We start from the raw sequence: 12,011 nt of genomic DNA, 5'->3' as shown, positions 1-12,011 counted from the left end.
TAGGAAGGATGTGGAAGCTATGGAAAGGGTGCAGAGGAGATTTACTAGGATGTTGCCTGGTATGGAGGGAAGGTCTTACGAGGAAAGGCTGAGGGACTTGAGGTTGTTTTCGTTGGAGAGAAGGAGGAGGAGAGGTGACTTAATAGAGACATATAAGATAATCAGAGGGTTGGATAGGGTGGATAGTGAGAGTCTTTTTCCTCGGATGGTGATGGCAAACACGAGGGGACATAGCTTTAAGTTGAGGGGTGATAGATATAGGACAGATGTCAGAGGTAGTTTCTTTACTCAGAGAGTAGTAGGGGCATGGAACGCCCTGCAACAGTAGTAGACTCGCCAACTTTAAGGGCATTTAAGTGGTCATTGGATAGACATATGGATGAAAATGGAATAGTGTAGGTCAGATGGTTTCACAGGTCGGCGCAACATCGAGGGCCGAAGGGCCTGTACTGCGCTGTAATGTTCTAATTCTAATTCTATATTTAAAGAATATAATTGTCCAATAAAATGATTGTGATTTCATTTTACTGACTGTTTGTAAACAGAGTTGTTCAATGATGTGGTGACATTATAGTCTCATCAATTATGTTTGCAGATTTAGAGTGAAAGTCACTGAAAAAAATTCAAATCATCCTGCAGGAACGGCCTCACAGAAATTCACATGTGGGTGTGGGAATGGAATTTACAGAGCAGCCTGTTCCTGCTTATTTCAGGAACAGAGCCTGCCCAAAAGCTCCCTGTGAATGACAAGGATGTCACTTTTATTAAGAGATGTAACAAGCTGAAGTTAAAAGACAACCAGCTTCTTTTGAGAGTGTTTATATAGGTTTCTACTCGGTCACCAGCTGCTTTGCTAACATAATGCAACTAGACTTATGAGCAAGTACCAATTCTTACCAGTGCCCCATTTTAAGTTAGGAAATTCAAAAGAAGTTACATACACCTTTTTAAAAGGGCCACTTGTCAAAATATCTACAAGTAGATTTGCACAGGTTTGTTCAGGCAGTGTTCTAGATAATTAAAGCATGAGACTATCACCCCATCCTTAATTACTTTTCAGTCTCTTAATTTATCAAAGAATCTTTATAATCCTGCCTGCCTGGTAGAAATCAAACTGGCAGGTAGTTAAAATAGCCAGCATGACTTACCCACACTGATACCATTGCCTTCCCACAAATTGTGATCATAATCTGTTCTTCAGAACAGGCAAAAGCAACAAACACTGGAAGGCAGTTGGATCCTCCTTTTACTATGCAGATTGGACTCTCATAATGTTATCAGAACCCAATTGCAATCTTAACTGGGGGCCTTCATAGGGAAGCCCTTGTGGCTTCCCAACCAGGTCAGCCTGATGGCAAAAGGAGTTCTTCTTTATACTTTCCTTGTGCACCCCAGGCTTCCCTCCCTCTCCTTCAGCCATGATGCCCTCTTGACACCCCTCCCAATTACTTATTTCAGTGCCAGGCACTGTGGCGAGTGAGCACCTGATGCCTGAAATCCTGCTGCTACCCACCAACCAGGTACAGCTTCCCACTTGATTCAAGCAGGAAGCTGACAAGGCCTATGCTTATGAGGCGCGGGAGCTAAAATCTCCCCGGCCTCACACAGCAGCAAGTTGTTTGCACTCTGCCTCAGCCCCTGCCCTTGCAACTCTTGGTGGGGGGGGGGGGGGGGGGTTAAAAAATGGGCTTTTGTTTCTGTATACCAGAGCTATAAAATTTAGCAGTAGAACTTTACACTATTTTCTTTTACAAATTATACACAGCAAAAAGTTATCACCCCTTGAAAGTAGCAAAAGGTGACCTTTTCTCAAATTGTTGCAATAATGGTTGCAATTGTTTGAAAATGTAGCAGAGTTAAAATAAAGTATATGGGCATCATCTAAAACCTATTTTTTTTTCTTTTCTCTATGACAGGTACAAGCTTTGGGTTGATACATGCTGTGAAATGTTTGGTGGGCTGGATATCTGTGCTGTGAAGGCTGTTCATGGAAAGGATGGAAAGGATTATATCATTGAGGTACGAAAGTGGAGTGGGTGGGGGGAGAGGGGAGGAGGGGGGAAGGGGGAACTGCAAGTCCATGGTGGATCACTGCAACCAGTTTATACCCATCCCTATCTAGCAATAGTCAATCAAATAATGACATGAACTGTTCGAGTTCAATAATTTCAGAGTCCCCCTTTTTATTTTTAAGTTATTTCTTCTTTTTTCTTTTCTTATATTTTTTATTTGTTTATTTTATTTTAGTTTGTTTCATCGTTCATTTTTTTACCATGTGCCAAACCACTTTTTTTTTTTCATGTTTGTGCTTTGGGCTGTTCATTTTTCTGTCAATTAACACCCTCTCTGCACTAACGCTTTGTCTTTCAGCACACCATCAACATACCCTTTGCCTTTGCTCCATGACCTTCTGGTCATTTATTCTCTCTGTCCTATCAACACCTTCCCTTTTGTTATCTCTTGCCCCACCACCACTTTATTTGCTTAAAACCTATTACATTTCTAACATTTGCCAGTGCTGATGAAGGGTCACTGACCTGAAATGTTAACTCTGCTTCTCTCTCCACAGATGATGCCAGATCTGCTGAGTATTTCCAGCATTTATTGTTTTTATTTCAGATTTCCAGCATCTGCAATATTTTGATTTTATAATAGCATGTACAATGCTTGGTGCAAAGCCGATTATTGTAAGTCAGTTGTAATTCCATAAACCACAAATGTCATACTTAGTTCCAGGGACAGTAAAAATACAAACTCATTTTCGTTAATCACCATGGAGTATACTGTGCCACACGGCAAATCTGCCATCCATTTAAAAGCAAATCTATGAAATAAACATAATATACATATACAGCAAATTAGAAGATACATTTCACTCAATGTTAGCTCAGTCCTGTGTTCCCCATAACTTTTGGATCTTTCATGTTTGTTAAGTCATTTTAATAACATGCCATGGTTGCTGCTGTTTGTCATTTATTATTTTTATGTGTGGAATGTTTTGAAGGCAAATTCATGGGTTTGTTGTTTTGCTGGTTATTCCTGTCAGTCGAAAGTGCTGTCTTTCTTGCATTCAAAACTACTGTTGTCACTCCAAAATACCAGCACTCCATCCTTACAAACTACCGCTCCATATCCAGCTTCTCTTTCCTCTGCAAAGACCCTGAACCAGTTATTGCCTCCCAAATTTGTACCAATCTTTCCTGAAATTCCGTGTTTGTTCTCTGGTCTCTGATATGCCACAGCAGTGAACCAGCTCTAAAGAAATGCACAAATGATATCCTCTGTCATTGTACCTATGTTCCTCCTTGTCCTCAACAACATTTCAGCCTTTGATATAGTCAACCATACCATCCTCCTTCAATGCCTTTTCTGAGTTGTCTAGCTCAGTGACACTGCCATTAATCCAATTAAACCCAGAGCATCTCAAAGCAATGGCTTCTCTTCCACTTTTCACACCTTCCGGAATCCACCAACAATCTGTTCTTGGCTCCCTCTCCTTATCTACATGCTGCCCCTTAGCAACTAAAAATGGACCTTCCATCCATCATCTGGTCAGAAGTGGAGCTGGTCACTGATGATTGCACAGTGTTCAGCTCTATTTGGAATTTCTCAGATAATGAAGCAGCTCATGTCTGCATGCATCTAGATCTGGACATCATCCAGACCTACTTGATAAATGACATCACCACCTTCCATTGACATTTAATGGCATTATGATCATTGAGTCCCCCACCATCAACATCTTGGGTATCACCATTGACCAGGCACTGAACTGGATCAGCTGTATAAATGCCATAGCTATGAGAGGTCAGAGGCTAGTTTTTTCTGTGGTGAATGGCTCATCTTCTGCCTTCACAAAAGCCTCTCTTCCACTTGCCTGGATGCATGCAGCTCCAACAACACTGAAAGAAGCTTGACTCTGTCCAGGACAAAATAGTTTGCTTGATTGGCACCCCATTCACTGGCTTAAACATTCCTTCCACCATCGGCATATCATGGCTGCAGTGTATGGTAACTCCAGGATGTACTCCAGCAATTCACAAATGAGCTGCACTTTACAATCCCACAACCTCAACCACCTAGACGGGCAAGAGCAAGAGGTGTTTGGGAATGCCATCCCCTCCAAGTTCCCCTCCAAGTCACGCACCATCCTGACTAAGACATGTATCACCATTCCTTCATTGTCTCTTGGTCAAAACCCTGGAAGTCCCTTCCTAATAGAATTTTGGGAGAACTTTCACTGTTGTCATAACATTCTTGACATCTTCTTTTGTTGTAATTTCCTTCATGGTAGCCTCTTCAGTGAAAAGGGAGCTAAAGTATCTGTTTAGAATCCATGCCATTTCAATATTGTACCTGTGAGTTTATTTTGCTTATCACTGAGTGGTCATTTACCTATTTTAATTCTCCTTTTGTTACTTATGTGCCTATAGAATACACTATTATTTCTTTTTATGTTCATTTGCTACCTCATTTTTGCTTTCCGAATCTCAGATTCCAATGGCAAAGGCTGTGAAACTCCATATGATGAAAATATCTTTATAAATCAGTGACTAAACACGCCTGTTCAAAACTTAAAGTAGGAATGGAAGTTAATAAAAGAAACAATGGAATGAAACAAGAGGACCAGTTTCTATAAAATAATTAGTGTTGTAATTATCTATGGTGTACTTGCTAATGCATGTAGTTTAAAACAGATTACTCTTAGATATTTATTTGCAGATAATGAACTTAGAATTGGTATTGGGGAAAGGTGGTTATTGTGCCTGAAAGTGATATTATTTGTTGCCAGAACTAATACATTTAAATTACACATGTGGATATCATGCTTTAATCCGCAGTATCTATGTGTACTTCAGAGGGAACATTAAAGTACCCACATACATTGTAGTTTGAGAAAGAAACTGAGATTCATAGAACTGACTTACCATGCTCATACTACATGTTAACATATCTACTTTGCATAAATAGAGAGATGGCAATCCTAACAGGTTGAGTATAGTTCAGACTTACTTCCACTGTAGTGCAAAGTCTGTGGAAGGATAAATCAAATGACCTTTACTTATGTTTCAATGTTCTGCTTTGAAATTAAATAAAGTAGAAGACTCTACTGAAGTCAGCAAGGAAACAATTATTTTTCATAGCACCAAGTCAATAAAAGCCTGTGGAGGTGGAAAGAAGTGGAGGAAGATGAATAGGTGTATGCAAATTGCAGTCAACTGATACATCTGCAGTATTTTACAGGTACATTTGTGCAACTATAACCTCTCCAAAGAAAATTAAAGCCCTTTATCATTCTACCATATTTGGTGGTTACACAAACATCCAGGAATAGCTCAGCCTGTTTGCAGTATCACCTTTATCCAAATGATATGGTGCACACCAACTGCTGGTTGTCCATTTCTTGCCCCCAGGCTCAACCTGCTGACTGGCTCAACATGGGAGCAGTACAAGTTCCTTCCTTCCTACAACCAGCTGCAGTGGGGCATCCGTATGGCACCTGCAGCTCACTGGCACTATTAAAAGGAGACCCATATCTGAAAATGATTCAGGCTCCCCAATGCTGGTTCTGGGCGAGCGGGGCAGCCGCTCCTCCGACTTCATACCTTTTTGGGTGGAAGTCGCAAACCCAACCACTGTGTCTAGAACATCCGTCAAGAAACAAACTTAATTCTTTCATCCAAAATTCTTAATCACTATCAGACTCGATAAGAAATATATTCTAAAAGGGTATTTTGAACCTATATGGACTGATTCCAATTTTATTTAAGTATTATGCTGATTCAGTATCATTTGGCTTTGTGCATGAATTAACTTGTGAATAAATCTGACAATATTGTTTTACCCCTTACGCATTGGTCTGTCAGCGTGGTTGCTTCCACATTTTGGCAGAGACGGCAGACATCACACACAGCGATGTCTGGTGCACCATACACTGCAATTAGGGAGTAATTAAGCCTGGGCAGGGAAACTTATTCTGTTTGTGGAAACTGCTTTTTTCCATAAACGCTAGGCAAATGTGCTGGGAAAAGCCTTAACTACAACATGAAAAATAATAAGTCAACTTGTGAGTAGTTTATGGAACAAAGTAACATGTAATTTCTAATATAGAAATAATTATGAACAAAAATATGGGAATAGAGTAATAGTAAAGTATACAATACTGCAGAGTTGCAAGCCTGAAATCCAGTTGAGTAAATATGATTAAATTGCAAACCATATGAGTAAATCTCAAATTGTTTATGAATGTTAGCATAATTTTGAGAACAAATCACAATTACATATTTAATGACAGCTGTTGTCTATTCTGAATAACATATATTAAATAGTTCTTTCAAAAATAACTGCTTTTTTAACCAATGAGAGGCGCAAGAGTGTTTGCATGGTACATGTAGTGTAATGTAACAAAAAGGGCAATGCAGTTGATTGTGGCATTCAATATGTAGATACATGATATCATGTGACTGATACTAAAGCATTTGTAAGGCTTTTTTGAAGCAGAGTAGTCACAAATAAATTATGCAATAGATTGTACAGGGAAATTGGCTGTAAAGGAAAGTATACATTACGTGGAAATTCGTGGAAGACAATCACATTCATTAAATAAATCAGTGCTCAATTTATGTAAAACAACATTATTTGTGGATATTAATAAATAACTGTCCTTCTGATGAAGTATGTAATGTGGAATGGTAGTAATGAGTGTGTATATTGCTGAATACAATGACAGTAACACAATAGGAATTTTCCTTGAGTGATTTTTAAAGGTTAGTAATCTAAACTTCAGAACATACAGAGAATCCCCATCTCTGCTTCAAAGGTCTTCGATAAGGTACTGCATTGTTGACTCATAACGAAGGGCTGAGCATGTGGAGTCATGGGACTGGTAGCAGAATGATAGTAAGCTAGCTATAAAACAGAAAACGGAGACTGAGAGTTGAAGTTAGCTATTCAGACTGGCAAAAGGTGGGAAGTGGGGTTCCACAGGGTTTGGTGCTGCGATCACTGTTGTTTTTGCACAATCGGCACGTAATTGGCAACTGAATTTCAGGTGGTGCATTTTTAGTATGAAGAATAAAGAAAGCACATACTGCTTGGATTATAAGAGTCGAACTGGGGAAGAGAAGCAAAGGGATCTAGGGGGAACACAGAAACAAATCACTAAAGGTTGCATGCAACACATATTAATAAGGCCATTAAAGAAAAACAAACCAAACACCAGGGTGCATTTCTAGAGGGATATAATTGAAAAGCTGAGGGACTATGTTAAACTTGCATTGAACCTTGGTTAGGCCACACCTGAAATATTGTGCACAGTTCTCATCTCCATTTTATAAAAAAAAGGCATAGAGGCACTGGAGAAGATACAAAAAAGATTCACAAGAATGATACCAGAACTGAGAAGATATATTTATCAGAAATGGCTAAACAGACTGGGAACTCTTGGAAAACAGAAGGCTGAAGAGTAGCCTGATAGAGATCTTTACGTTAGTGAAAGGTTTTGATAGGGTAGACATAGAGAATTTTTTTTTCCATCAGTGGGGAGTCCAAAACTAGAGGTCATTAATGTAAGATAGTCATTAATAAATCCAAAAGGAAATTCCGGAGAAGTATCTTTACCCAAAGAGCAGTAAGAATATGTAATGCACTACCACAAGGAATAGTTGAGATATATAGCATAGATGCATTGAAGGGGAAGCTAGATAAGCACAAGAGGGAGGAAGGAATAGAAGGATGTGCTGATAGAATTAGATGAAGAAGGGTGGGAAGAAGATCATGTGGTGCATTAATGCTGATGTAGTCCCACTAGGCCAAAAGGCCTACTTCTGTGCTTTACACTCGATGTAAAGTTCCCATTTGGAATTTCATTTTCTTATATTTTTAAATCCAAAGCATTGACTTCAGTCATTTCCCATTTTCCCACAGACAAGTTTCACTTGTTTTAGCCCTGGGTTCTGGCTTCAATAAGTGTGAAATTGTTCAACTATTCACACAGATTTTAACAAAGTAAATTTAGAATCATTCAGTTGTGCTCTTTGAATGCAGAAATATCTGTCATATGCAGCAAGGTATGCAGTGAATAATCAGCTGTCACTACAATGATCCAGGTCATTGATAACACAAATAAAATGAAGGCCATTACAAATGAATTGGCTAAGCTATGAAATGTCCTTGCAACAGGAATGTCACTCTGCATGTTTCTTTTTTCCCCTACATTATATCTTGGCACATCCCTTTAACCTTTTAGATAATTTGTTTTTCTGCTCAAGGTTGTCATTATTTCCCAGAATGTGACAACTCCTTAGTGGATTGGTTTCCTTGCTGTTACCAGATAGTCATTACACATTTGCATAAATTAGAAACCCCTTCATTATCGCCTACATTGACTGTAGTACATGATAGATGCTAGAATGTGCTTAATAAAGCTGGAGCAATATGTGAATGCTAATTTATTTTTTAATGTTACTGTAATTTCCACTGAGCATTTAAATGAACTTGACTCTAAATTATGTATGCCTATTGGTTATATCTAGTGGAAAAGTTAGGTTTCTGACAGCTGAGCTAATATAAAAGCACCAGGTTTATTGTGGACTCTGTTGCACTGGGTGTGCTGTGTATATGATGAGAAAGAAACAAAATCTATTTTAACCATGTTACTGCTTCTCTCATGAAAGCACTGAGTTTTATTAGAGTATAATGAATAGTGTGACACCAGCCCTTGGCCCAAAGAAATGGTTGTCAACTTCATCACAGGGATTAGGAATTAATTATTCTGTGCAGTGTTCTCTGCTGCTCATGTCACTTTAATCCTGTAACCTACTTTAAAATATTGCAGTTGTTGTCTTATCTTACAAGGAATTGAATCTGAATCTGAGGAGCAGTATCATATGTGAGTAAAACAACTTTCTTTGAAAAGCTGCAGCATACTCTGATGTATTCTAAAATGACAACCTTCTGCCAGGGAAGTAATTGGAACACCATGCGGAGCGCTTTTAAAGGAACTGTTTATACTCTGTAGAGATAATGTTCTGCAAGTGGCAAGTGTTCCAGTAAAAATATTATTTCACTGTGTGATGCATGGAGAAAAGGAAGGGTCAGAATAGGAGAGGAGAGAAAGAGTGACACAGTGAGAAAAATAATGAATGTACTAATTAGACATCTAGGGCTGAATTTAGAACCCTTGAGATGGGTTCAGAGGCGGGGGGGACCCATAGAATTGCGACAGGAGGTAGGGGCACGGAGGGCCTGTTGCCTCCCATCACGTTGGAATTTAGTCAGGGGTGGGAAAGGCTGATGACAGCCTTCCCGCCCAGAGGCTAATTGAGGCTCTTAAGTGGCCTCTGCCATGAGGGGACATCATCCAGTAAAACGAGGTGACTGCCCTACAGGCTTGGGTGGGGCCCTCCTCCATGGGCAATCTGTGGCCCATGGGGGCCCCAGCCGGGAAAAACTCCACATTATTTAAGCCCCCTCCCCCTGCTCTAAACTTCCACTCTCATTCTCCCTCCTCCCCACCTTGCCAGGGCCTGCCGTCTGGCTCTAGCAACCCTACTTCACCTACCTTGGATCCGGGCTCCAGCACTGGGCCTGGGTCCAAGGCCCCTTGCAGTACTAACAGTGGCCACCAGTCCCGGTGGCGCTGACAATACCACTGAGTAAAGGCCTGCTCAGGTCTGCAAATGAGACCCGACCCAAGCCCAACAGAACCCCATCCGACCCCGAGCCCGACAGCCCGAGTCCTTCCATTTTTTCCCGCACTAGACCCGACCCGACCAGACCATCAAGTAACCTACCTTCCATTGTTCACTTTGTTCCTTACCTGCACAAGCTTAAAATAACTGTAACAAAACCACCTTTAAAGTCCAAAAAGTAAATTAACATTAGAGTCACTTACCTGAGGTGGTGTCCAATCTGGCCCGACCTGACCCAAGCCCAAATGCCGGACCTGGAAGTGCGACCCGACCCAACCCGAACCCAACACATGTCGTCGGGTCCCGTCAGGTTTGGGTCAGGTAGCAGGCCTTTAGCACTGAGCTTCCAGCCCTCTGATTGGCTAGCAGCTCTTGGAGGCAGGATCCTTATCTTTAAAGGGGTGGGGATCCTGGTGGGGATCCTGGCACTGGACACTTAATTGGCTGAGCGCCGTCAGATTTTGCCAGGAGGTGCTCCTAAAGGCCAAGGCGGGTATCCCCCTACCTTTTTGGCCCACGCCGAGAGCCTCGTCGGTGCCACAAAATTCAGCCCCTATTTTTGTTTGGTGTTCTCCAAACTTCCAAGACAGATTGAAAGAAAGACAGTGAGAGGGGAGAAGCAAGGGATGTGGCAGGGTGCCTTTCTTAATGGTAATGTTGAATTTAAAAAATAAGCTCAAGTTGAATTTGAATCTAACTAATTATTTCCATCTGTTTTCATTGATGGATAGAAAAGGCCAAGGCTAATACCTTTCACCTTTAAGACTTGTAACACATGAGTCAAACTGGAGAGACAGACAGGCAGACAGAGATATAAAAGCAGCCAGACAATGTCTTTCCTCATTCTAATTTGATTGTCTTTTTAAAAAAAAATTGAATATTGGAAGTAAACAAAACCTCTATAAGGGAAATAAATTGGAAGGGTGCATAAAAAGGGAAGAGAAAAGAGAAGTTCAGAGAGAAAGGGGGTTCAGAGAGAGGGCTGAGAGGGGCTTGCCACAGCAAGACAAGCATTATCAGACAATACTGTTATAGAATGTATAACATACATCTGTGTTTTAATTAACATTTTAATGTTCTATGTTGAAGGACAGAGGGGTTTAACTGGTGTAAAAATGGGATCATTATGTACAGGAAATAAAGAGGTGGAAAGTACTGTTTTGCACTTTAGTATTTGGGGCACAACTGGAGTAGTAATTGGTGGAATATTTATCTGTAGCCAAGAACACTTGGAACAGCAAACAACTGCCAGCATAGGTCATTAAATGGAGGCACTGGAGCTGGCAAGCTAATCAGAAGGCCGACCAGTGTATTTGGCTCCAAATCTTTTTACAAATATTGCTCTTTATAAAGGAGAGGATATGCCTCAGTCTGCCAGTCGTTTTATTTTTAAGGATTTCCAGACCAGGATCTAAGGAAATTCAAGACAAAAGTGTCTATTTGAATTTAGATGCATTTGCAACAGTAATTATTGCAGGATTTCGAAGTCCATCCATTTTTATGGACGTAACTGGTAAGAATAATCAAAAATGACCTAAAGTAAGCTCACATTTACTGCCATTGCAGTATACTTGTAGTAAATGATAGATTACATTATAACTGACAGTTACCAGGCAGCAGAAGAATGCAGGTGTGCACCTGCAATCTTCTACATCGTGGGTTGCATTAATACGAACATATGAACGTATGAATTAACAGCAGGAGCAGGCCATTCAGCCCCATCGAGCCTGCTCCTTCATTTAATAAGATCATGGCTGATCTGATTATGGCCTCAACTCCACTTTCCCGCCTACCCCCGATACCCTTTGACTCTCTTGTTAATCAAGAATTTATCCACCTCAGCCTTAAAAATATTCAATGACCCTCCCTCCACTACTCTGTGGGGAAGAGAGTTCCAAAGACTCACAACCCTCTGAGAGAAAAAATTCTACTCATCTCCAGCTTAAATGGGCGACCCCTTATTTTTAAACTGTGTCCCCTAGTTCTAGTCTCTCCCACAAGGGGAAACATCCTTTCAGCGTTCACCCTGTCAAGCCCCCTCAGGATCTTATATGTTTCAATAAGATCACCTCTCATTCTTCTAAACTCCAATGGATAAAGACCCAACCTATCCAACCTTTCTTCATCAGATAACTGCACCAACCCCCCATCCCAGGTATCAGTCGAGTGAACTTTCTCTGAACTGTCTCTAATGTATTTATATCCTTTCTTAAATAAGGAGACCAAAACTGTATACAGTACTCCATATGTGGTCTCACCAATGCCCTATACAACTGTAGCAAAACATCCCTACTTTTATATTCTATTCCCCTTGCAACT

General features: G+C 40.5%; 1 protein-coding gene across 2 annotated transcripts in view; it reads left to right on the top strand.

Annotated features, from left to right (window-relative positions):
• Positions 1-12,011, top strand: part of syn2b (synapsin IIb) — a 420,009-nt gene that overhangs the window by 353,587 nt on the left and 54,411 nt on the right. For both annotated transcript variants that reach the window (XM_068051834.1, XM_068051835.1), the window contains exon 9: positions 1,917-2,019. In XM_068051834.1, the coding sequence (XP_067907935.1) occupies positions 1,917-2,019 (103 nt within the window). The remainder of the gene's footprint in view (positions 1-1,916; positions 2,020-12,011) is intronic.

Source organism: Heterodontus francisci, chromosome 19, assembly GCF_036365525.1.
Source record: "Heterodontus francisci isolate sHetFra1 chromosome 19, sHetFra1.hap1, whole genome shotgun sequence".
Classification (NCBI taxonomy): domain Eukaryota; kingdom Metazoa; phylum Chordata; class Chondrichthyes; order Heterodontiformes; family Heterodontidae; genus Heterodontus; species Heterodontus francisci.
Note: the sequence above shows the minus strand (reverse complement) of the source record. Positions and strands in the feature narration are given on the sequence as shown.